The 24,173-nt window shown below is 35.8% G+C and overlaps 4 protein-coding genes across 4 annotated transcripts; 2 read left to right on the top strand and 2 right to left on the bottom strand.

The window, feature by feature from the left end:
• The first annotated feature begins 1,578 nt into the window (after positions 1-1,578).
• On the top strand, positions 1,579-3,110 carry si:ch211-140b10.6 (protein POLR1D-like). Its single transcript, XM_059524129.1, has 3 exons — positions 1,579-1,729; positions 2,139-2,213; positions 2,376-3,110. The coding sequence occupies exons 1-3, from the start codon at positions 1,707-1,709 to the stop codon at positions 2,752-2,754; spliced, it is 477 nt and encodes a 158-aa protein (XP_059380112.1). The 5' UTR covers positions 1,579-1,706; the 3' UTR covers positions 2,755-3,110.
• Positions 3,111-5,451: 2,341 nt separating this feature from the next.
• Positions 5,452-8,364, top strand: pdx1 (pancreatic and duodenal homeobox 1). The gene is made up of 2 exons (XM_059524130.1): positions 5,452-6,282; positions 7,614-8,364. The coding sequence occupies exons 1-2, from the start codon at positions 5,895-5,897 to the stop codon at positions 7,976-7,978; spliced, it is 753 nt and encodes a 250-aa protein (XP_059380113.1). The 5' UTR covers positions 5,452-5,894; the 3' UTR covers positions 7,979-8,364.
• A 477-nt stretch (positions 8,365-8,841) lies between these two features.
• urad (ureidoimidazoline (2-oxo-4-hydroxy-4-carboxy-5-) decarboxylase) lies at positions 8,842-9,651 on the bottom strand. Its single transcript, XM_059524131.1, has 2 exons — positions 9,370-9,651; positions 8,842-9,272 (listed from the first exon to the last, which is right to left on the bottom strand). Exons 1-2 carry the CDS (start codon positions 9,542-9,544, stop codon positions 8,917-8,919), a joined length of 531 nt encoding a protein of 176 aa, XP_059380114.1. The 5' UTR covers positions 9,545-9,651; the 3' UTR covers positions 8,842-8,916.
• Positions 9,652-13,069: 3,418 nt separating this feature from the next.
• On the bottom strand, positions 13,070-22,805 carry flt3 (fms related receptor tyrosine kinase 3). Its single transcript, XM_059524686.1, has 24 exons — positions 22,500-22,805; positions 22,187-22,275; positions 21,277-21,416; positions 21,017-21,123; positions 20,801-20,918; positions 20,525-20,667; positions 19,466-19,596; positions 19,225-19,363; positions 18,837-19,014; positions 18,658-18,755; positions 18,466-18,577; positions 18,186-18,370; positions 17,248-17,339; positions 17,021-17,153; positions 16,833-16,937; positions 16,611-16,721; positions 15,808-15,964; positions 15,503-15,615; positions 15,127-15,245; positions 14,752-14,874; positions 14,546-14,657; positions 14,356-14,455; positions 14,174-14,279; positions 13,070-14,093 (listed from the first exon to the last, which is right to left on the bottom strand). Exons 1-24 carry the CDS (start codon positions 22,570-22,572, stop codon positions 13,938-13,940), a joined length of 2,940 nt encoding a protein of 979 aa, XP_059380669.1. The 5' UTR covers positions 22,573-22,805; the 3' UTR covers positions 13,070-13,937.
• Positions 22,806-24,173: the final 1,368 nt, after the last annotated feature.

Below are 24,173 nucleotides of genomic sequence, written 5' to 3' on the forward strand. Positions count from 1 at the left end.
ATCATAATATTTTTTTTTTCTTTTTCTTTTTTTATCAGCAAATCAGTATATCAGAATTATTTCTGAAGGATCGTGTGACTGGAGATATGATGCAAAATAAATCAGTTTTGAAATCTGAATAAATAACATTTATACAAAACAGCTATTTTAAATAGGCTAGTAAATATATTTCAAAATTTCACTGATTTGCAGTACTTGGATCAAATAAATGCAGGCTTGGTGAAGAGAATTAAAAAAAACATTAACAAGCTTACTGTTCAAAAACTTTTGACTGGTAGTGGATACTAAACGCAACTAAGTTTTCTCTAATTTCTAGCTTTTTGTTTGTTTGTTTGTTTTTTGGCTTAGAAATCTATGACTGCTGGACAATAACAAATAATAATGATTTGTTTATATACTACAAACACTTTTTATCACATAATAAGGCAGAATAGTTTATATACTGTAATAAATGCACAATCAATTACTGCATTGTTCATATACTTTATTTATCACCTGCTGGAGATTTTTTTGGACTTGAAAAAAACAAAACCGAAAACAACTGTTTTCATACAGCGATAGCTGGACGCTGTTGCCCATATTAGGAGTTTCCTGATATGACTTTCTGCGCGAGAGCGCCCTCCGGCTTCGAGCATGAATGAAACACACACTGCAGGAGAGTTACTACCTCTATGATGTTCATTTCGCCTTCTCGGTCATGCGCAGACTATCCTGTCTCTTTGAGTTGAAATCTGTATTTATTCACACCAGCTCTTGAAAACCTTTATGTGATTTTTTTACAGTCTATGATGTGAACACACTTGCCCGAAAAAGTGCGGGGGACGAATTTCCGCGATATTAAAAGTGTGTGTGGGGGGGGGGGGGTCCCCCGCGTAATCTACGCCCCTGGTTTGATGTAAATGAATTGAGGATTTGAATGATACAGTTACAAATATTCTGGAATGTTCTGGAAATATATGTATTGACTTGATTGTATGATTTATTAACAAAATCAAACGCAAAAGCAATCCAAAGTTGGTTTTAATGCATAGGCTAATTTCAAACAACCAAGATATATATATGAATTTTATTATTAGTTATTGTAAATGCAAATTATACTTAAATTCCAATTAGCCTAGTGGATTTCCTGGCTATAACACATTGAACTAAGACACGTGATATTAAAATAAAGACCCTTATTTATTAAACGTTAAGCGAAAATAACATAATAGCCTAAATAACTTTTAGAGAATGAACTGGATCGTTTTAGAGCTTGTAATATGCTAATGGACCATGTGATGACGTAAAGAACCACCGAATCATTCTTGAACCGCTTCATTTAAATGAACTGTTCAAAAGAACCGATTCGACGAACTCGGGAGGCGGGAACTCTCGTTGTCAATCTTATAGCAGGTGTGACCATTTAGGTGCCTGATTGAAATGCATGTTTTAAGCATAGACTGTTTATGGTTTTTAGACACTGTGGTTATTTATTATATATATACAGAAAAATCCAAATTTTATTGTTAATTTTGCTGTCGTGCTTATATGTGCAGCTGACATAGGTTATATTTTACATCCGTATTTTAGGTTAGGACTTTGATCAAGGGCTAAGTCAAAACGGGGTCCTAATTTGGGTTCTCAAGTTTAGTAAATAACACCAGTTAGCAAGCAGAGCTGAAACGAATTAAAATTGAACACTGAAGGCGTTTGAGTTTAAATAAATCATGGATGAAAGTGAACTAGAGAGGTATGACATTTCTTATAATACTGTTTTTTGTTTACAACAGATTTAGTGTTTAATGTGTGACCTGGCTGAGAGCAACTGTTTAACGGCCATGTGTAATGTATTAGTAATATGTGGTCAGGTATCATACTACATGTAGCAATCATCTCCGATATCTTACAAGGAAGGAATTATTCGTGTATATAAAAATCAACTATGTGTTTGTGACATTACCTGTTCTGTTCTATGGTGCAACTGCCTTAAAGATCAACGTAGCCTACTGTCAATACAATTAAGCATTAACGTTATAGAAATAATAAATATTGTCCCTGCAGTCAGGAAAGAAAATGAAACAATAAGTGCTTCGGGCCTGTAGGTTACAGCAATAGTTACCAGTTTCTCTCACTCATGTAAATATTATTTCCTCCAACAGGAAAGCAGTGGAGGAGCTCCTTAAAGAAACTAGCAGAGCAAAAATCCGTGCTGAGACAATGGGTGCTACTGGATGGTAAGTGTAGATAATCATGCTGAAAGGTGCAGAACAATTTATGTGCTGTCCTTACAGTTTATAATTTAGAAGGCTTTATATCTTATAAATGAATACGTTTCAGAATTCACTTATGTATCTTGAATCTAAAAGCTGATTAAATGGCATTAAATGGTTTTCTAGGATGAAATGTCCCCTGGGAAGCACAAACAAGCGCTTTCTGCTAAACACTCTTCGTTCCACTGCTGTGACACATCAGCCTACAAATCAGGACGCTCCGGAGAGGGGAAGAGATGAACATAGGTACAAAAGAGCTTGTGAAAAACATCGCAACACGGACTGTGAAAAGTGCAATCACAAAAAAGACTATTCACACAAAAGATACCACTCTGACTCTCATTCACACACATCCAAATACCGCTCTCCCTCACGCAATCATTCCCCATCCCGAAGAAGACACTCCCCTCACCTCTCCCGGAAGTCAAAAAGGACTCGATCTCGCTCACCAGAGCGGGACAGTTCCCCAGATGTCAAAAAATACACTGACAGAGGGGGGAAATGACGTAACACTCTCTTGTAGCTTTTTTTTGTTTTGAACACACACGAGATCGCTACATGTTCTATGAATGCCTAGAACAATATGAAGGCATTCTGCAAATGTCAATTTGCATTATTTTGCTGAACAATAATATTAAAATAGCATTTTTAAAACAGCTTAAAGGTGGAAATTGATTGAGAAACGCTGTTAATATAATTTCAGAACTATTTTAATAGGTCAGTGTGTATCCTTGTTTCCTTGATTTTTGTATTGTTTGTATAAACATGTATACTTTGTGTGTGTGTACACACTAAGTATATATGTTATATTGTAACTTTATGTAAATTAAAACTTAACCAGCAATAAACATGATGTTCATAGCTACAGTGTAATTACTTATCAGCAATAATTAGTATTTTCTCAATAACTGTCTTTGGTTTAAAAAAACGTTTAGAAATGAACGTTTGTGCAATAAACGCGAGTGTTTGACGGCGACGTTTCTGTCATCCATCCATTTATTCATTCACTCACTCACTCACTCATTCATTCAGTGCGTGGTGCCAGAATGAATTATTGCGCCTGTGATTTTCCTAAATGGGTGACTTAAATTTCATTTTAAATATCATTATCATTCATTTGCGGCGGTTAGACATGTTTGCCCAAGCTTTGCTGTCGCCACTAAGCAAGCATATTTCATCGCCATTCATCTTCTTATTTCTTATCAAAGAGTCTGCAGTAGGCTAAAGGCTCAGTTTTTCGTGATCCACCTGGTTGCTCGCACCTCACCACGTGATATTTAAACGTTAGGCTAATCAAAACTGCATTTTCCTTCAGTTTCATAGACGAAGCATCTTGTGGTGTAGGTTTGATGATATCACGCAATTGTAGCATTATGATTTATCTGAACTCCCATTATCGAGTCGCACTTGGACATTTATAGCTACACATTACTCCTACTCAAACATATAAGTGGTTTCAGAACGCGTTTGCGTGTCTCCTAACTGGTTTATTGCGTTTTATCTGAAGTCTCAGAACGCATTTTAATTGCTAGCCGATTTTATGTACCAGTGCCTTAAGTTGTGTATTTCCTCTCTGGCATGGCAAAGCTACTTTACATATCACTTTACACCATTATTCCTCTCATAACCTTCCATGGATATGATTCCAAATAGCGTCGTCTTACTCACGCTTCATAAAACCCTTTGTACTCTTTCAACATTGTGAAAATAGTCGCGGATAACGGTTTCCTTCCCCTTTCAAACGAGGTCATATATAAACACCATTAAGCGCCGTTACAAGGCTTGATTGGCGAGGAATGGATTTGGCTGAACTTTATGACATGTATGAGAGCCCCATTAAGATAGGAGAGAAAGTGCCATTATAGTTATTTGAAGAGGTCTATGCAAACACGGCACTATGCCATATTCTTGAAATTTGCTTGAATATAATAAAACATTCTGTTTTTATTTTGAAATATATATATAAAAAGTCATGCATTATGTATTTACTTGTCACTTTTTGAAGTCTTGACAAATGCAAGGTTGTAGTAAAGAATAATGATTTAAATGTAATTTGTCTTAAATAACCCTTTGTTTATCTATTCATTCATGCATGCATGCGTGCAAACGAATGGAAAGGAGGCTCGGATGGAGTTCTGGAAAAATAATTGGTCAAAGAATAACATTTCCGATGGCAACACTTTTTATAAACGTATTAAGTAAAAAAGTCTAGTTGGGGGATAAATCCAAAACGGAGAGATTCTGGCTCATTTTATTTCAGTCTTTTTAAAATGAAGAAAAATTATAGATACAATAAAAAAAAAACTTTTTTTTTAGATAATGATTTGTTTTGTTGTTGACTTGGAAGTTCCCCTAATCGAAAAACACCTTTTGCTGCCCATTTCTCCCTTGTTCTGTCCTCTCCAAACATCGGACTGACTGGCGCGCTCACGTTGCAGCACACATCTCAGACTAATTGAGTTCTGTTTCACTCTCAATGTTAATTCGTTTACACCGAACAGCTCGTTTTTATTTATCCACGAGGGCGTTAGTTTAATGGACCGTGGACAGGTGTGCTTAATGGCAGGTAAGCTTGGTTAAAGCAAAAGACGGACAACATGTTGAGAGGTGTGCGTAATGATTGTCCTTGTCACCAGTGTCCATAGATTTTATGTAACAAGGACTTAATGGTGCCTCTTAATGTGGAGCCTACATTTAGAGCACGTGCTCTTTTTACAAAAAAAAAGGAAAGTTTAATAGGTAAACTCCTTTTTACACTTAGTATTTGGCTTCAGATAAAAATGCGCTAAATATTTACTAAATATTTCTACGATAATTTTGAAACCTTGTACAAACGTAGGCCTACCCATATGTAAAAAAATAAATATGGACTTTTAGACCCCCCCCCCCCAACCACTTCGCACTCAAACAGGATAAATTTTTATTTATTTACTATTTTTCCAAGGAACATTTTAATAATCTAAAGACATTATCCCACTAAATGACATTTTATGCAATAGAAAGTTTCCATGGACTTTAAATGATAGGATATTTGTGCAATAACTTAACTACTCATATTTTGTTTTTGCTTAAACAATTAAAGCTCAAGTAGGTCTGGATTATTTTGCCTTTGATAAGTGAGAATCGATCCTGTCTCTTTTCTATCGGAAGTTGATAAAGAGAATTTGAGCAATTTAGAATGTTTTATCAACATTTTTTATGCTGCATTTTGAAGTCCCTCTTTTATACCCGATCAGTGTTCAGTTTTCAGCGGCAGTCTTTTGTGCGGAGATCAGAGATACAGATTCCCCAATTCACCTGTCTTTGCAGTAAATCTAACAACTGCAGGTGTAGCACATATTGTCACAGTCAAACAGAAAGTGTTTGCCAAGGGCATTGATTTAAGCATGGTCAGTTTTGTTCAATTATTGTCAAACCGCGGGGCAGTCGAAAGGAAACACGTACAGAATTTACTGCCAGTTGACAGCTTTGTGTAAACAGTGAAACCAATGGTGCAGCAGGGTCACATGTTCACGGTGGCACACCTATGAGGCCCTCGATCGGCGCCAGACGCTCAGACTGCAGGTAGAGCAGAGGTCCTGATCAGGGGCAGGGCGCTGGCTCGTGTGCTCGTGTACAGCACGGTTTCCCCGGTCTGTGGCAATCATGAATCGGGAAGAGCACTATTACTCTCCTAACCAACTGTACAAGGATTCTTGCGCCTTCCAGAGACATCCCAACGAAGACTACAGCCAAAACCCTCCACCGTGTCTGTATATGAGTAGACAGACTCAGTCCGTCTACGCCTCACCGTCTCTGGGCAGCCAGGACCAGCCAAATCTTACAGACATTACTTCTTATAACATGTCGACCCGGGATGATCCGGCAGGGCCTCATCTTCACCTTCCCCAGACTCCGCAGACATCTCTACAGACGCTCGGCGGTTACGGAGACTCTCTTGACCTGTGCGGGGATCGGAGCAGATACCATCTGCCTTTCCCGTGGATGAAGTCAACGAAATCTCACTCGCACGCCTGGAAAGGACACTGGACAGGTAACTCTTCGGCCATTAATTTTTAGGTTCACCAATTAAGTTTTGACAAAATGAAAGCAGGCCCTAATGTCAAATTCTTGCTTGTGAACACCAAAGTGCTTAAAAGAGTCATTGTGTTACAAGATTTGCATTTGAAAGTAGATTATTGTATTTTTAATTAGCCTACCCCAGTTAGTTAAAAATAACTGTTTCGTAGATTCCAAATGCATCCTTCGTTGTTTCAGAAGAATAAAATATGAACAGGGTTCTGCCAATGGGCTGAGTTTACCAAAGGCATAGTTTTTTTTCACATATAAATGCTGAAACGCGGCCCTGAAAAAGTGTTAGTGTCGTGAAAAAATCGTTCCAGCAGACACAATTCAGTAACACATTCCATTTTATTGAGTGGTTATTCAGTGAGTGGTCCACACGCAAATTGCTACTTTTGTTTTGTCTTTTAAAATCGCCCATAAGAAGAAAACAATACGAAGGTTAGTTTTTTTTTTTTTTTTTTTTTTTACTTTTACTTTTGTTTAATAGTCTAGAAATTCTATATGGCATACTGATGACTTTTAATTGCCTGATTATTTTTAAATAATATTGTTACATAATTTCGAGAACAATGTTAATAGTTATATTTACTGTAAAATGTTACAATTAGCCTATTCATTTTTGTAATATAAAAAAAAATAGTTAAATAAAATTAAAAAACATAACATAGAAAGAATTCCCTATGTAATATACACATACAATTTGCCATATGCATATAATTATTAAAAGAGCCTATAATTGTTATTTTGGGATTAAACTAATCCCCTATAATAACATAAATATAAATTGACCACTGCAAGTTATCCTTTTTATGAAACAGTTTTACAGTGAAAGTGAATTTGATATTGATTTCTTTTAATGCAATTTTTCAAGACTAATTTTAATCCTCCAATTAGTAGGCAATTTTTTTTTATTCGAAAACGAAGGGATTTGTCTTGAAAGTGATTAAAGCCTATATTGACGGATCTAAACTCCTTATGAAGGCGACGCTATAGCTTACTCGCAAACATATTGAAATAAAAAGAAAGCAGCCTAATTCGAGTTAAATGCGGATTATTTTCAGTCTGAAACATCTGGTTTAAGGTATTCCTAATTTTTACATGAACTATAGGCTAGTGAATTCAGTAAGGAGGTTTTGACCTTTGAGTTGACGCCCGAGACTCGTGAGTTTTATTTAAGGCTATATAACGCCCTGATCAAACGTTCAGATAACTTTCAAACTGTAATATCCTCAGAAGCAGATGGTGTGTTTGTGTCAAAAACACGACCTTACTAAAATTTCCCTCGTTATTTTGTTTTAGGTCCTTACATGGTGGAGGCTGAGGAGAACAAGCGCACGCGGACGGCGTACACCAGAGCGCAGCTGCTCGAGCTCGAGAAAGAGTTTCTCTTCAACAAATACATCTCACGCCCGCGCCGCGTGGAGCTCGCGCTCACCCTCAGCCTCACCGAGAGACACATCAAGATCTGGTTCCAGAACCGACGCATGAAGTGGAAAAAGGAGGAGGACAAGAGGAGAGCCAGAGGAGTGGACCCCGAGCAGGATTCCTCCATCACGTCCGGAGACCTGAAGGAGGAGTCGTGTGTCGCTCCGGGAACGGGACCCCCGTCACCCCTGCACTCTCACCCACCACCAGTCCCACAAGACTCGTCAAACAAACACTGACCAAAAGAGACATGTGTCATCAATGCAGTCTTACATCCTGCCATAGACGAGTGGAAATTCACCGGACAAAAGTTCGTCAATTCCTGTAAATCTGTACAGCCTTCACTAAAAGATTGACAGTAGGGGGCGATCTCAGCTGTGTGAGAAACGAAGCTCCCCTGGAGTCAGTTTCTTGGGAGGTGCTTTTGTGTAATAGAAATCCATGACGTCATCAAATGTTCATGAGCAAAATTTTATTGGACATTATTATAATTGTATTCGTATTTATAGATAGACAATGAAAAGTCAAATACAAGTGGATATCTCTCTTATCATGAATTTCTTTTTAATAACATTCATACTATTTATGTAGGCTAGCTACTGCTAAACAAATTAAAAGCATGTGTGCAGTCATGTCATTTGTTTTAATTTGGTGCAAATAAGTAGCCTAAAACAAAGTAACCAATAAAAGATCGCCCTTTTAATAATAATAATTATATATATATATATATATATATATATATATATATATATATATATATATATATATATATATATATATATATATATATATATATTATTATTATTATTATTATGATCATTCATTGCTAGTTTCAGAGGGTTCGGACTTCGGAGAGCAAGTCATTTTCCTATCACGTTTGCAAAATGATAAAAAAAATAGAGCGTGCCTTTAATGTTTTCTCAAACGTTCACATAACCAAGAAAAACGTTTTTCAAACATTAAAAAACCTGGAAGTTTAGAATGTTCAGAAGACATTCGAAAATTTTTTATATCTTAACGGGTTAACATTTTTAGAACAAATATTAGGCTGCATATGAATCGATTAGGCTATAGGCCTTCTTGTTTTTTTGTGTTAAGCCTATTTCTTTTTTTAAAGAAATATGCCTATACAATCAAGTAGAGAGATGCAGTATACATTTTTGAAACGGCAACTTGTTTACTTGTTGGTTTGGGTTTGAATGTCAGATAAGACAATATTGCGTAACCTGAGGCTACAGATTTTTTTAACCTCTTCGATCGCGCGCTCTCGTTCCGCTCCACGGTCATTCTTCAAGCGTTCAGACACCTGGCGAACAATATCTGCTTTGTTGTTGAGACGGGCACAGATGACAAAAGGGAAGCCAAAGCGCTCCTTGTACTCCGAGTTTAGACGGTACATTTGCAGACCCTCCACGGAGTCCAGTGTGTTCATACCGGCTTGACTCTGCTCCTCTTGAGACTCGCGTGTTAGAGTCCCGCTCTGGAGGTCCCGGCCCGCCAAATCAGGGTGACACCGCAAGATGCCCTCTTTACCTGAACACATTCAAAGTACTTAACCAGTAAATAAACTATTGTGTTTAAAACATTAGGAAACCTGATTTTGGTAAATAGACAAAGCAGAAGAAATCACCTGAGTCTGGTAGGCTGTGGATGAATTCCGTCACGTGAGCCTCGAGGTCTGCTAGATCTTTGAATGGCCGGTGGGACCATATCGCAGCCGAAATGAGGGGGCATTTCTCAACCACATTACCGAATAGTTTCACAAAATCCTCGTATGTTAAAGCATTTACAACGTTTATGTCCATGGCTCAGTCGCGTGTCCTCTACAAACTAGGGAAATGGCAAAAGCCAATATTGGATGAGGTCAACGTCCGATGGGGCAACTAGTCTACTGTACGACTGTTTCCATTTAAATATCAGTAGTTGGCTCAATGTGACGCACTAAGGAGGATTAATATCCTCATCACACAACAGATGTGTGATTATTGGGGTTTATATATCCTATTTAAATGTATTCCATGGTCTGTCTGAATACTGGATTCTGATTGGCTGGTAGGTATGCAGTAAATCCATTTAATGCACATAGTTCCAAGTCAGTTTGATAGCTATTAATATGCAGCTTTAATTGATGCACACATATGGAGCGAATTTTGTGACAATATTAATAAAAAAAAATCCAGCGTTTTGCAAATAAACATAATTTGCTTTGCAAAGAAAAACTCGACTTTCAAACAAACGCAGTGAGTGAAAAGTGATTTGCAAATACAAAACTCTATTTGAGAGAAAATACAGAGGTATGGACAAATATAGGCTATGCATTGTGTGTTATAACTGAGACTCATTTGCCTTTTTATAAGGAAACTTGGCTGGACTTTCTAACAAATGTGTGTAGCCAGATTTTCTCACAAATGCAATTGAGCAAAAGCAGCAGATGTCGCTGTCGGTCACTTCACGCTAGTCTGCCGAGACCCGAAACACCCTTTTCAGACCAACATGAGTGGAGAACAAGTGAGTTTCTGTCTTATTATATAATATTATATATAATTAACCATAGAGATGTTTTAACAAAGCAACCCTACAATGTCAGTGACATTCACAATAAGTGCTGTAAAGTTGTTAACTTGACTGATTCGTTCAAAAATCAGTAGTGACATGACTAAACATAGGCAGTCTTTCCCTATTAAAACTGGTCCAGTCTTCATACCTCTTATCCTCTTTGGATCGTGGGATATATAGGCTATATAGGCTACATATGTTGATACAATTGTTCAACATTCAAAACAATGCAGGGGTATAAAAATATACAATATTATATATATCACAATATATAGGCCTAATACTAAAATGAAAATTAACCATGGTTTTACTAAATAAATACCATAGCTGTGTTATAGAAATGGTATTGTCCACCATACAAAAAAAATTCAGAAATTATTAAAATAACCCCACTCAAAAGTTTGGGAACCCTTGGTTCTCAATACTGTGTGCTGTTACCTGATGATCCACGACTGTCTTTCTGTTTTGTGATGGTTGTGCATGAGTCCCTTGTTTGTTCTGAACAGTTAAACTGAGCAGTGTTCTTCAGAAAAATCTTTAAGGTCATGCAGATTATTCAGTTTTCCAGCATCTTTGCATATTTGAACCCTTTCCAGCAGTGACTGTATGATTTTGAGATACATATTTTCACACTGAGGACATTTGAGGCACTCAAACACAACTATTTAAAAAGATTCAAACATTCACTGAGTGAAAAGTGAAGTGACATTCAGCCAAGTATGGTGACCCATACTCAGAATTTGTGCTCTGCATTTAACCCATCCGAAATGCACACACACAGAGCAGTGAACACACACACACACTGTGAGCACACACCTGGAGCAGTGGGCAGCCATTTATGCTGCGGCGCCCGGGGAGCAGTTGGGGGTTCGATGCCTTGCTCAAGGGTACCTAAGTCGTGGTATTGAAGGTGGAGAGAGAACTGTACATGCACTCCCCCCACCTACAATTCCTGCCGGCCCGAGACTCGAACTCACAACCTTTCGATTGGGAGTCCGACTCTCTAACCATTAGGCCACGACTTCCCTAAATGATGCTCCAGATGCATTAAGAGCTGGGGGTGAAAACTTTTGGAATTTGAAGATAAAGGTAAATTGTACTTAATTTGTGTACCGGGAAACATACAAGTATCTTCTGTTGCTTACGAAGGGCAGAACTAAATGGGAAAAAAATCTTATTTCATCAAAATAAGACAAATTTGGCCATCTTCATCATGTTCAAAAGTCACCCCCCCCCCCCCCCCCCCCCCCCAAATCTTAATGCATCTTGTTTCCTTCTGGAGCATCAGTGAATGTTTGAATCTTTTTTTAATAATTGTGTTGGAGTGCCTCAATTGTCCTTAGTGTGAAAAGATGTATCTCAAAATCATAAAATCACTGCTGGAAAGGGTTCAAGTATGCAAAGATGCTGGAAAACTGAAGAATCTGCACGAGCTTAAAGGTTTTTCTGAAGAACGCTGCTCAGTTCAACTGTTCAGAACAAACAAGGGACTCATGTACAACCATCACAAAACAGAAAGACAGTCGTGGATCATCAGGTAACAGCACACAGTATTGAGAACCAAGGGTTCCCAAACTTTTGAGTGGGGTTATTTTAATAATTTCAGCATTTTTTTTGTCTTGTGGACTAAATGTTAACATCTTTTATGTACAATATCTTACTCAGGACAGTACTAAATAAAATATAACATGCATTTAGTATGATCTCTCTTATTTTTTGAAAATTACTCACATTTTCACAGATTTCACAGAAGGGGTGCCCAAACTTTCGAGCCCCACTGTAATTATCATATTTATGTTTATATATATCATAGTTTATATACACAACTTTTACAACATTTAAATCTAAAAGTGGTCTGTAAGTAGATATTTCATATTTTAACCACAATATACCGGCAGATTTTAGTCTGTCAATAGCTTGTTCGGAAAATTCTAATTAAAAACATGTAGCTTTTTATTTATGGCTAAGCAACATTTTAACTCATGAAGTTAAGAATAAAAGGCTACTGTCAGGAGTTATATTAGTGGATCTTCAAAATGCAAACGTGCAGAAAAATTAAGTAGGCTAAAATCTGATTTTGATGCCATTTTTCAGGGGCAGGACCTCAGATCATTAGAGGCGGGATCACATTAGTGATAATGAGGTGAGACAGGAGAAACATTACCTCTCCTTACTTTCATACGAATTATATAATCAGAGAATATTTGTTTTCAGTTTGAATTGGTTTTAAAAGTAAGCATTTCAAGCTTTCTATACATATATGTATCATGTATGTGAGGTACATATTCACTAAGATTCAGGTTGTTTTCTTCATGGGCCTGTGAAGAAAGTTCCTGGAGACAGAGACAGCTGAGAGCGCACCCTGTTTACAAAAGCATTGTTTTGTTGTTATTATAAAAAATACATAATTATTTTAGACTAATATGATTACACATTGTTACATTTAAAAAGTTTAGTTAAATGTGATTTTTTTTAATTTATTTATTTATTAATATTTAACTAACTCTTGGGTGGTATTACTATATCTGATACTAAATGTAGGCTATAAGCTTTCATTTTTGGTACAAAATATTGTCGCTATCCATCAGTTTTTATAGGGAAAGAATGCCTAGTTAAAGGTTTAGTCATGCCACTACTGACTTTTCGACATGAATCAATCAATCATGAATCAATCATGTTTATCAATCATGTCATCATGCACCCTGGCTCCACCCACGGTGTAGATAAAAGATAAACACCTTCAGTCAAATCACAAAATCATAAGACACAAAATGCACAACTTGTATTGTGTTTTATTTGCTTTTTTGCATCTTAAACCTTACATACAAATATTTGTCAATATTTTCATAAACATTTGACAGTTCGTTAACTCCTTTTCAGTTATCATGCCCACTTATTTATTGTCTCAGTGGACTGAAAAAGTTAGGAATGCTTAACCTAAACAGTAAGGTTGTTTGTACTTTGCTTGTTGTTGACTTAAAAAGACACACTGAAATGTAAGCTATGGACTATATTGTTTATAGACAATCTGCACAAATGTGCACATTAAAGTTCTATTAAGCACAAGCATAACTAAGCACACTGCCAGACTATTCTAATATTCAGACTATTACATGATAAATAATGTTTCAAGATTAATGATTAAACCATAAATGTCTAAGATTTCTGAATAAATATAATGAAAAGTTATTATTTTTTGTTATAAAAATATAGCAATTTCTTCTGCAAAGTGCAGCAAAAAAAAATCATAATCTGTTGTACATCTCAAACACGGCATCTCTTGTAAGCCTTCATTACGGAGTACAGAAGCAGGTTATTCAGGTACAATATCTAGAATTCTAATTAAAATTGGGAAAGTTGGTTATTATTTATATATTTAAGTGCCTAAAGAAGCATCCTGCACAAAACAACATCCAAATACTGTATGTTATGAATTACAGTGTAAACACTCGTGGAAGAATGTGAAAATTTGTTAATAGGCCTTAAACAAAAACATTAAACACATGAATTATTCCTTCCAATTCCTTCCACGTTTTCTCTTAGAAATTAAAAATGCTATGTGTAAGTGGCTATTAATGGTTATGCATTATGTTTTCCTAATGCAAGGCTTTAACCCCTATGTTTAAACGAGAGGTTTTGTTCTTACAGATCCAGGTTTGTCCACAGCTTTGCTTCATCTGAATTCTCAGTGCTGGATCGGCAAACATCCATTTTCTCCATCAATGTAGCATCCGGGGTCACGAGTGCATTCTGATATGTTGTGTCATTGTGGCAATATCCTTCAACATTGTAATACAGCTGTAAACAGATATCACAGTGAGTGTGCATCCACCGACAATTTAACCCATTTTTTAAAACATTTTTCACATAAAAGTCACCCTCTCTTCCAAAGCGGCCAGCTCTTTTTCCATGAAAGCCACAAGCTTGGAGAAACAAGGCCGGTCGACAGGATCAATCATCCAGCAGCGACACATTACCTTGTAACTAAACAGACCCAAACACATTATAAATCTCATTCTCCAGTGTTTTATCAAAATGTTATATATACAGTGGTACTTACACAGATTCTTCAGCATAATAGGGTTGCTCCATGTGATATCCACTTTCAATCATTCTGTAGAATGTGTCATTCACAGTTATTCCAGGATATGGGGTGACTCCTAATAGTGAGTACAAAATATGTTAATATGTTTAAACAGAAATCATTTATTATAAGTTAAAACCTGTATACAGCAGAGAGAGACAGAGACCTAGAGAAAAGATTTCCCATAGCAAAATGCCGTAGGCCCAGACGTCACTTTGCATTGTGTAAACCCCTTTGAAAATACTCTCAGGAGCCATCCACTTCACGGGCAAACGCACCTGCAAAAATGTCATGCAAACAACCAGTTTGTTCAGTCAGCTAAATAAAGACCAGTCACATCAAAACTATCATATATGCACACACAATACCTACATTTCCTCTTACAACGTAGTTGGAATCATGTTCAATGTCTCTTGCAAGGCCAAAGTCACCGATCTTCACCTGTTTGCCTTGTGTCACCAAAACATTTCTGGCTGCCAAGTCCCTATGGATACACTGTAGGCAGAAAATTAGTCACTACAGCCTTTTTTAAAATGACTATATAACAATAAGAGAAAACAAATCAAGAAATAAAGCACTCAAAGAGACGTTTTTTCTTATTCTAATAATCCAAATATGTCTAAAAATGTAATGTACAGAAGCTATTGTAACATGCTCATGTGGTATTCAGAGATAACATACAAAATAAAAATATAAAATGTTAAATGGAAGGAAGTAGAAGTATCATGATCAGAAAGTTAAGCTCACATTTTTAGATGACAGGAACTCCATGCCCTTTGCAACTTGAAAAGAGAAACTCAGAAGGTCATCATAGGTGAAACTCTGAAGTTCCTCTTCTTGATGTTTTTCTTCGCATTCAAGCATTTCTTTACGGAATTAACAAACAGTTTTTTTCTTTATCTAACTAATTATCATTAGTTAGTTGGTAACAAATAATAACAAATAAACTGAGTAACCATGTTTGCTTACTCTGAATTCATGTTTTATGAGATAATATGTGAAATCAAGTGATTATGAATAATCAAAATAGAAATAGATCATATACAAAGCTGCCGCTCTTAAAAGTCACTGTATAATTCATCTCTAGTTTAAAAAAATTCAGATTCTCTATTTCTCCACCTACCCTCAATAGTAGACACTGAGCTGATGCTGGGCCTGAGGAGCGCCTCTTTCTCCTGTCCTTTGGTTGAGGGAGTCATGTGCACGTATTGGTTGGTATCATGCTCATTATACTCACTAGAGGTGCAACAAGGAGAGAAATGCACTCAGTCATTTACAGTACTGTACGACAGTTTATTCATTTATGTACACCTTTAGATTTACTGGTTCCCCTTTAGCACAATATATTCATTTCCTTCTCTTCCGCACTCTTTTTTTTTCTAAAAGGCCACTGCTGTAATTCACTGCCTGGTAGACATTTATGCAAACCTTGAGTTTCTCTTCTGCTGGAAGTTGTGGTAGAGGCCCCTGAATCTGTCCCTGTTGAAAGCGTCTGTCAGATATTTGTAAAAACTTTCCCTGTTGCTCTTCAGATAGTTCAAGAGATCTCCGTTACAGCAGTACTGGAATATCAGGTATATAGGACCTGTGGATTTTAAAAAACAAACAAACACAGCTAGTAAATTAGGCCTTAAGGACTGGCTAATAGTGTATATAATCCTGTTTATTTGATGGTCAAACTAACAAACCAAACAATCATAATTAAGCAGGTCCCACTTGTACAAAAACCCATTCATTTTCTCTATAGGGAAAATTTTCTTCATAATAATTTCAGAATTGTTGTGAGGGCTGAGGTTGTAAATTCGGTGGTATATGCTTTTGTTCAAGCTATCCATTCACATTATTTCAACATTTAAAATATAATAATAATAATAGTTTAACAATCTGTTGTGAAAAACTACATTACCCATGATGCTGTACTATTTTAATGTATTCTTTCTATAGATATTCTCAACACCTTTAAATGAACAGTTTTATATTTCACTATTGTTTTTAATTCATGTAATGTAATTCATAATGCTTCATAGGAGCACAAATATTGGCCTCAGATTAAAGTTTGCAAGGTTGTTATTCACCTTATAGCTGCTTGGCTTGGTTCATGTTAACAAAGACATTTTAAAAATCACTATGGGAAAGATGAATGGTAAAAATATTACTGGAACCAATGCTGCTCTATAGATGTCTCCAGTAAAGGATATAATTCAGAAGCCCACAACTTCTCCAAATCTTACCTGAGCTTGTACAAGCGCCGAGCAAGTTGACAATGTTTTCATGGTGTCCAATATGAGTCAGCATTTTCAGTTCAGACATCAGAGCTTCCTTTTCCACTGCCTGGTGCTTATCTGTTTAGTCCATAAATTGACAAAATAAAAGAACATGTTTTAGAATTGTATGCAATTGATTTATTTAGTAGAGCTTTGTAGAGACTTAATGCTAATTATATCATTACGTACCCTTCAACATTTTTACTGCTACCTGAATGGACACTCCAGGCTTGTTGATGCCATAAGCTGTACCCTGCACAACCATCCCAAAAGCTCCAGATCCCAGCTCATTACCTTTAGAAAGCACACAAAATACATTTGTAACACCTTATAAGTTATATATAGCAAGTCTAAAGAAAGTTCCTGGTGATCTTTACCAAGCTCAAGATTTTCTCGTGGAAATTCCCATTTCAGGTCATACTTAAACTCCCTGAAATCAATATATATGTAGTCATTGTCGTTGGGTCCGATCATCTGAATCATCTGGATCTGACACTGGTAGCCAGGCTTCTGTAACAAAGGACGAGAGCAGGTGTTTGAAAAGGTAAGATCTATGATTCTAGGGGTTTGTTTGTTATTGTGACAGAGGCAGGTATAGGTTTACCTTAACTCTGATGAAGATGATTAAGGCAAAGATGATCATGAGGAGAATAAAGATGACCAGGAAGCAAATCATGTAATTAATACTAAAGAAACCTGAGGGAAAACAGCAGGTGAAAAATACAAATTTAACTAAAATCGTGACTCAACCTCAGTGCTAATCATATATTTGAAATGAAAATTAGTGTGGAATATATATGAGATATCTGATTCAGATCAGAAAGAAAAAAAATTGTTTTTATAAATATCATTCCTTGAAAAAATAAAAGTGGCCATTAAAAAACATTTTCTAAGCTGCAAAGAACTAATAAGGGCAGGGGCTTTTTGGAACATTCTATATTTAATTATGTTTCTCTCTGTGTGGTATAAAAATATTCCCCACATATTTACATATAGAAATATGTAAATATAGGGGCAAGAGTTCACATAGTGTGCAAGAGTTCAAATGTATGGGGTTGGTAAGATTAGAGAAGAGTTTTGTTTTTGAAAGTCTCTTATACTCACCAAGGCACCCTACAATAGAAATACAGTAATATTGGGACATTTTATTACAAATTAAAAGAAATGTATTCAATTTTAAAGTATTTTAAACTGTAATTTATTACTGTGATGGCAAAGTTTAATTTTCAGCATCATTACTCCTGTTTTTAGTGACACATGATCTTTTAGAAATCATTCTAATATGCTAGCTTACTCCTCATCAAACATTTCTTCTTATTACAGTTCTGCTGTCAAATATCTCTAAGGATGTTTTTTTTGGGATTTTTAGATGAATAGAAAGTTCAAAAGAATTTTCTTTAAATTTGAAATCTTTTTAAATAATGTAAAAGACTGTATCTTTTGATAAATTTTTAAGTTTAAAAAACTTACTGACCCCAAACTTTAGTGTAAAGTAGTGTAAAGAGTTATGTAATCCTATTTAAAATCTAGTAGTATACTCACTTGCTGGAAGTCGTATTTGGTCACTACATTCAGCCCCTGCTTTGTTAGAGATGCAGCATTTCATAAAATGGTCCTCGCTGTTCCATCTGGGTCTGGCAAAATAAATTTTCTTCTGACAGAATTTATCTGAATCCATGACCTTGGGCTGGACAACAGGTATCTCTTTCCAGCCTTCCTCATTACAACTGCAAAAATACACAGATAAATAGTTTAATAAATGAGCAACACACACAGACACACGCATTTCATGTTTATACCATTGGTTATCGCTGCTTCTTACTTGGTATGTGACAGGCAGATCTTCCAGGATAAATTCATAGGTAGGGTGCTTTCAGTCTCACAAGAGACGACATTTGAATCATTGTGGAATTTTATTGCAATTTTAGGATTGTCTGCAAAATATATTTCATATAAACTTATTTCACATTTAACATTTCATGTTTTTTTAGTCGAAATGTTTATGACCACTCACCTGAAATGCAGAGCGACATACTCCTTATGACACTATAGTGCTGATTCTTTAGTTTTATTTGATATTGGCCTGGTTCTGGGTTACACAGCTTAAATGTACTAATGAGAGAATCAACAAAATAAGCAAACACCACAACACATTATCGTTTGAATTAAAAATGAATAGCATGAGGTAAATACCTATTAAAATTATGGTAATGAGTCTCTCTGCACTGTATCTCGGTTTGATTTGGTGTAATCCAGTGACACTGGGCTTTTGGGAAGGAGAACACCAGAGCCTGGAAGCAGAAGCTTGCCTTATCTTGTGCTACTATACTGTTGTTCTCTTTCAACTGCAATATGTCGATTTTGTCATTTTCTGTCAAGGAAGAATCCCAGATAAAAGAGGGGCAAAAATACCACTTTAATTATTATTTGCATAATAAATTATTGTCTTAAATTTGATGATGTACACATTAGAAGCAGCACTAAATCTGCCCTGATCATTGTGCTTTTTATTTAAAAATCATATATTGAAATAAATATTTTCAAGAAACATTTGAATAGAAAGGGCAGTAGTTTTACTTACCAAGGACCCTGACAAGGGTGTTCCTAGTTTTTTTGTTATTAGATATGCAGGTATACTGCCCACTATGTGTCACGTTCACTGATTCAGTAAAGAAGTATTCCGTCCAGTCATGAAAATATAACGATGTTATACCCTTGACCTGAATTAAGGGCAGGAAAAAAATAAGTAAACAAATGAGCAAATGGTCAGAGCAGTGAAACGTTGATGTAATATTTCTTTATGGTTAGCATCCATATCTTACTTCTGTGTTATTGAAGTGCCATCTCAGTTCAGGGTCACCCATAGAGTTTATGATGCATCGGAGTAGCAGAGACTGACCAGATTTCAGGAAAATCGTCTGAGCATTTTGCCCATCCACTTCTCTACTGAGATCTGAAGGATAACCAACACAATTCACAGACGGTTAACCAAAACCCCTATATAACCCACATCCTATATCATCAAAATAATATTTGCTGTCAAACAGTAACAAGTTATTAAACTTGCTAAACTTGTCACTATTATGATATATATATTATAATATCATATTATCTGAATACTCAGTATCTAAGGTTTCTGGGTTTAAGGTAGGAGTCATTTGTTGATGTATAATTTTAACATGTCTAGTACATATATATCGTATATTGACATAATGTTATATATAAGGATGGCACAGTTGATGTATTTGGGTTATGGAGTTGGGCTACTTTAACACTGTTGCTGCAGGTTGTTTTTCATGTCCATGGGTTGAGTCAACCCCAATAATAGACATTTAGACCCTGCAATACAAATTTTACCATGGGAATCTCACCCAAAAACATGTATTTTAGCCCCCTGCATGCAATTTTTCTTGTCTCATGACCCACAGATACGTAAACTACGATAATACTAAAATGTTAGGGGTCAGAATTATTTTTTAATACATTAAATCTTTACACAGAAAGGATGCTTTAAATGGTTTCAGAGTTGCAGTAAATATTTTTTTTTTATGTTACAATGGATTTTTATTTCAAATAAATGTTCTCATTTCATTCATTAAAGAATCCTGATGAATCCAATATTGTTTCTGCAAAACTATTAAGCAACACAAATGTTTTTAACATAAATATAAGAAGAAATGTTTATTGAGCAGCAAATTAGCACATTAGATTGATTTCTGAAGGATTTCGGTAATGGATGCTGCAAATGTAATTTTTGATCAAAAAATGTAGCTTTGGTGAGCATAAGAAATTTCAAACATGAAAAAACTGTACAGACCCCAAACTTTGGAACGGTATATTGTTTACTAGTGTATTAAAAATGATATCAACGCATTACATACCGAAATGATGAAGCTGAGTACATTCTTCCCCCACTGAATTACTGGCACAGCACGTAATATTTTGAGTTTCATAATGCTCATTGTTACTTGTCAAAATGCTCTCTGTCTTATTCTTATTTTTCATGCCCTCCACTGGATTATTTCTAAAAGAAAACAAACAGTTGAATCACAGACATACAGTTACAGCAGCATTTTATGTAATAAATTCTCCAACAAGAACCCAGCTCTTCAGAAGCAGTATCTACAATGGTAGCAGGCCATATAATGTCATATTACCTGTTACCATACCACTTGATGGTTGGTTTAGGGTTCCCCTCAGAAGTACACACTAACTGAGCTATATTTGTAGACCCTGCTTTTGCAATAGCTTTGAGAACTGGAACTGATGGCCTCGCTACAGAGAAAACAAAGATCTTAAGTTAAATATAACAACTCGGGCATTAGTATCAATATAAATATATTTCCTCTGATTTATGTTTGTGTCTGACTTACTTTGTGGTGACTGAACAACTGTAACACTATGATTGCCACAGAGTACAGTGTATGTTTCATTTCCAAATCTCTCAGTGTGCTGTAATGCATGCACAGAGGTATTTGTCCTGTTGGAAGCATATAAAAAGTACAATCAATTATTCATTAAGAGTTATCATTTGAAAATACCAGCATCTAAACTTAGAATTTATCAATGACTTATCAAGCGATGTATTTGAGTACTTCATTAAACAATCATCAGCTCTCCAACAAATATGAACCTTTGGCAGAGACATTTAAGCCCATCTGAGCCTTTTTGTTGGCATGCACTGTAAATTTCCACAGTTTGTCCTTCAGTGAAATCCAGTTGAATTGGGTCAGGACTCTTCAAATGAGTCTGTTCCAATGTGCATCTTACAGTCTAAAAAAAAAGAACAAGTGCACTGACGTAAATTATCAAAATAGTCAGTAACACTAAAATACAAATCTCTGTGGTTATTACACATATTGCTGTAAAATCGTCAGTTCTGCTTTTATTTTTAGCTTATTTTTAACTGTTAAAAACAAAGGGCTAAGCCTTTAATGCAAAGTAAGAAAAAGACCATGTACCTTCTTACACAATCTTGTTAAATAATCAGAAACACAAAAAGGGAGTTTAAATATGTTTAGCATTTAATATAGGCTAATATTCACATATTTTATTATTAAATGCCTTAAGAATGAATTAACACTTTAACTGTTTTATTAAAGACGTTTACATAACAATTATTGTGTTTTTGCATTGTTCTTCAAGAGAACCCTTTTACAGTGATGATAGGCCTACTTTAGCAGCAGCATCAACACCTAAAGGACGAATCCCTTTTTTTAATCATTTTATATTTTATAAAATTAAAAACCTTATTAATATTATTTCTACAGTAAAAAAACGAAAGTTAATCATGTTTAAATCTTACTAAAAATGTGCCTAAAAATGGCCATTTATAAATTAAAAAGTCATTCAAGTGGCTATATTCAAATGAATATTAAAACGCTGGTGAGGCAAATCTTGCTGAATAGTTCATCTTCAGGAATCTCTGACCTCAGTCCTGTGGCATATGTGGGTGAAGCGTAAATATCTGCTTGAAATTAGCCTGAGAACTACAGGCAGAAAGCTGTAGTAAGCCGGCGAGGGGCTGATAAGCAGGACTTTACCGATCCATCAGTGTCACACTGGGGATGAGTCTCCGTTGAAGCGTCCGTCTCCCCTCTGGCGCGAGCGCTCCAGTGCAGCACGAGCAACACTTTCGGTGCAAGATAAAGAACAACACAAATATTAGAGAAAGAGCATGAAACTAAAAACAACTATATTTCAGTAAATGAAATAATACAACTTACAAATCCGCACAATTAAGGACATAAAATCCATTAAAATGCGCTCGTAATAACATAAATAAATGAGCTAGATGAACTACAGTTTGTCACCAGTTCACTGGCCTACAAGTAACAAATGTTTTGTCCGACCTACCCACTAAAAGCTTTTTTCCTGGACGCATCGCGTGAATGCATAACAGCTTCTTCCTCGACCCTTGACTGATCATGAAATAGGATGGACAGTGAACAAAGGCGCAAAGACTTTCACTTCAGCGCATGACACAAAGCATCACTTCTTAATATGGCACGAAGACAGTGGCTTCAGCACATGACACAAAACATCACTTCTACTAACGTTTAGGCACCTCAGGTTGGGCATTAGTCTGAGAGCAATAAAAAGAAGACTCCTTTGTGTTTTGACAAGTAGATTGCCCTGAATTAATTATGTTTCTGGGGGCATTTCTGGCACATCAGACAATGTTTCAATAATAATAATAATAATAATAATAATAATAATAATAATAATAATAATAATAATATTATTATTATTAATAATAATAATGATGATAATAATGCAATGTAAGCGTCTGCTAAATGCATACATTTAAAATGCATATACACTTGTCGCCAAAAATATCAGCCACCTTGGTAAATATGATCAAAGAAGGCTGTGAAAATTCATCTATTATTAATCCTTTGATCTTTAATTAAAAAAAATCTCAAAAATGTATCCTTTATGAAATAAAGGTTTTTCTCAAATACTGGTTGGACACAATAATTCTTATGAGTGAAATATCTCTGAAGTATATTCCCATTCATATTCACAATTTTGAGCACTCCAGCTTGATTATGAACATGAAATTATCCAGCCATGGCTAACTGTTTCACAGAAATATAAAGAAGAGGGAAAACAAAGCCCAAATTCCCTTAATCATCCATCACAATGAGAAAAATGAAAGAATATATTTCTGAAGTGCAGCAAAAGATAACTGAGCTTCACAAATTAGTGAAGTGGCTTTAAGAAAAGAGCTAGATCAAATTCCCATTTCCACCATCAGGGCAATAATTAAGAATTTCCAACTAACAGAAAATGTTACGAATCTGCCTGGAAGAGCACGTGTATCTATATCATCATAATGCATGGTGAGAAGGAGAGTTTGAGTGGCTAAAGACTCTCCAAGGATTACAGCTGGGGAACTGCAGAAAATAGTTGAGTCTCGGGCTCAGGAAACCTTAAAACAAATTGTCAAATAGAACCTACATCACCACAAGTTGTTTGGGAGGGTTTCAAGAAAAATTATCCTAGCTCATCCAAAAACAAACTCCAGCATATTCAGTTATCAGACATGACTGGAACTTCAAAAAACTACCGAGGATGCACATCCAAAATCAGCATACTTTGTATTGAGAAACGAGTGCAGACCTACGTTACCAGTCTATTTGCCTAATCCCGGTACTTTACACCGCGGTGGAAACGCAGAAAGCAACAGGTCTGGGGGGAAAAAAGTTCCTGGTACAAATGTTGGGAATCTGAAGGGTCTGGAGTGATTCTGGAGGAAGGAATGGTTTCTGATATCTTGCCAGGTGTTCTCTAACCTCGTTATTAGGAGAAAATTATAGGAGATTATAGGAGAAAATTTTGACCTGTTAAACTGGCAAATGGAGGTTTCAAGAAGTATTGAATAAAAGGGGGCCATGAATTGTGGCCATTGTGTTAGAGAAAAACATTTATTTCATAATGATATATCCCCCCATTTTAAATTATTATTATCCAATGAAAGGTTACATTTTTGTGATTTTTTTAAATTAAAGATCAAAGGGACTAACA

This window comes from Carassius carassius, chromosome 35 (assembly GCF_963082965.1).
Source record: "Carassius carassius chromosome 35, fCarCar2.1, whole genome shotgun sequence".
NCBI classification, from domain to species: Eukaryota; Metazoa; Chordata; class Actinopteri; order Cypriniformes; family Cyprinidae; genus Carassius; species Carassius carassius.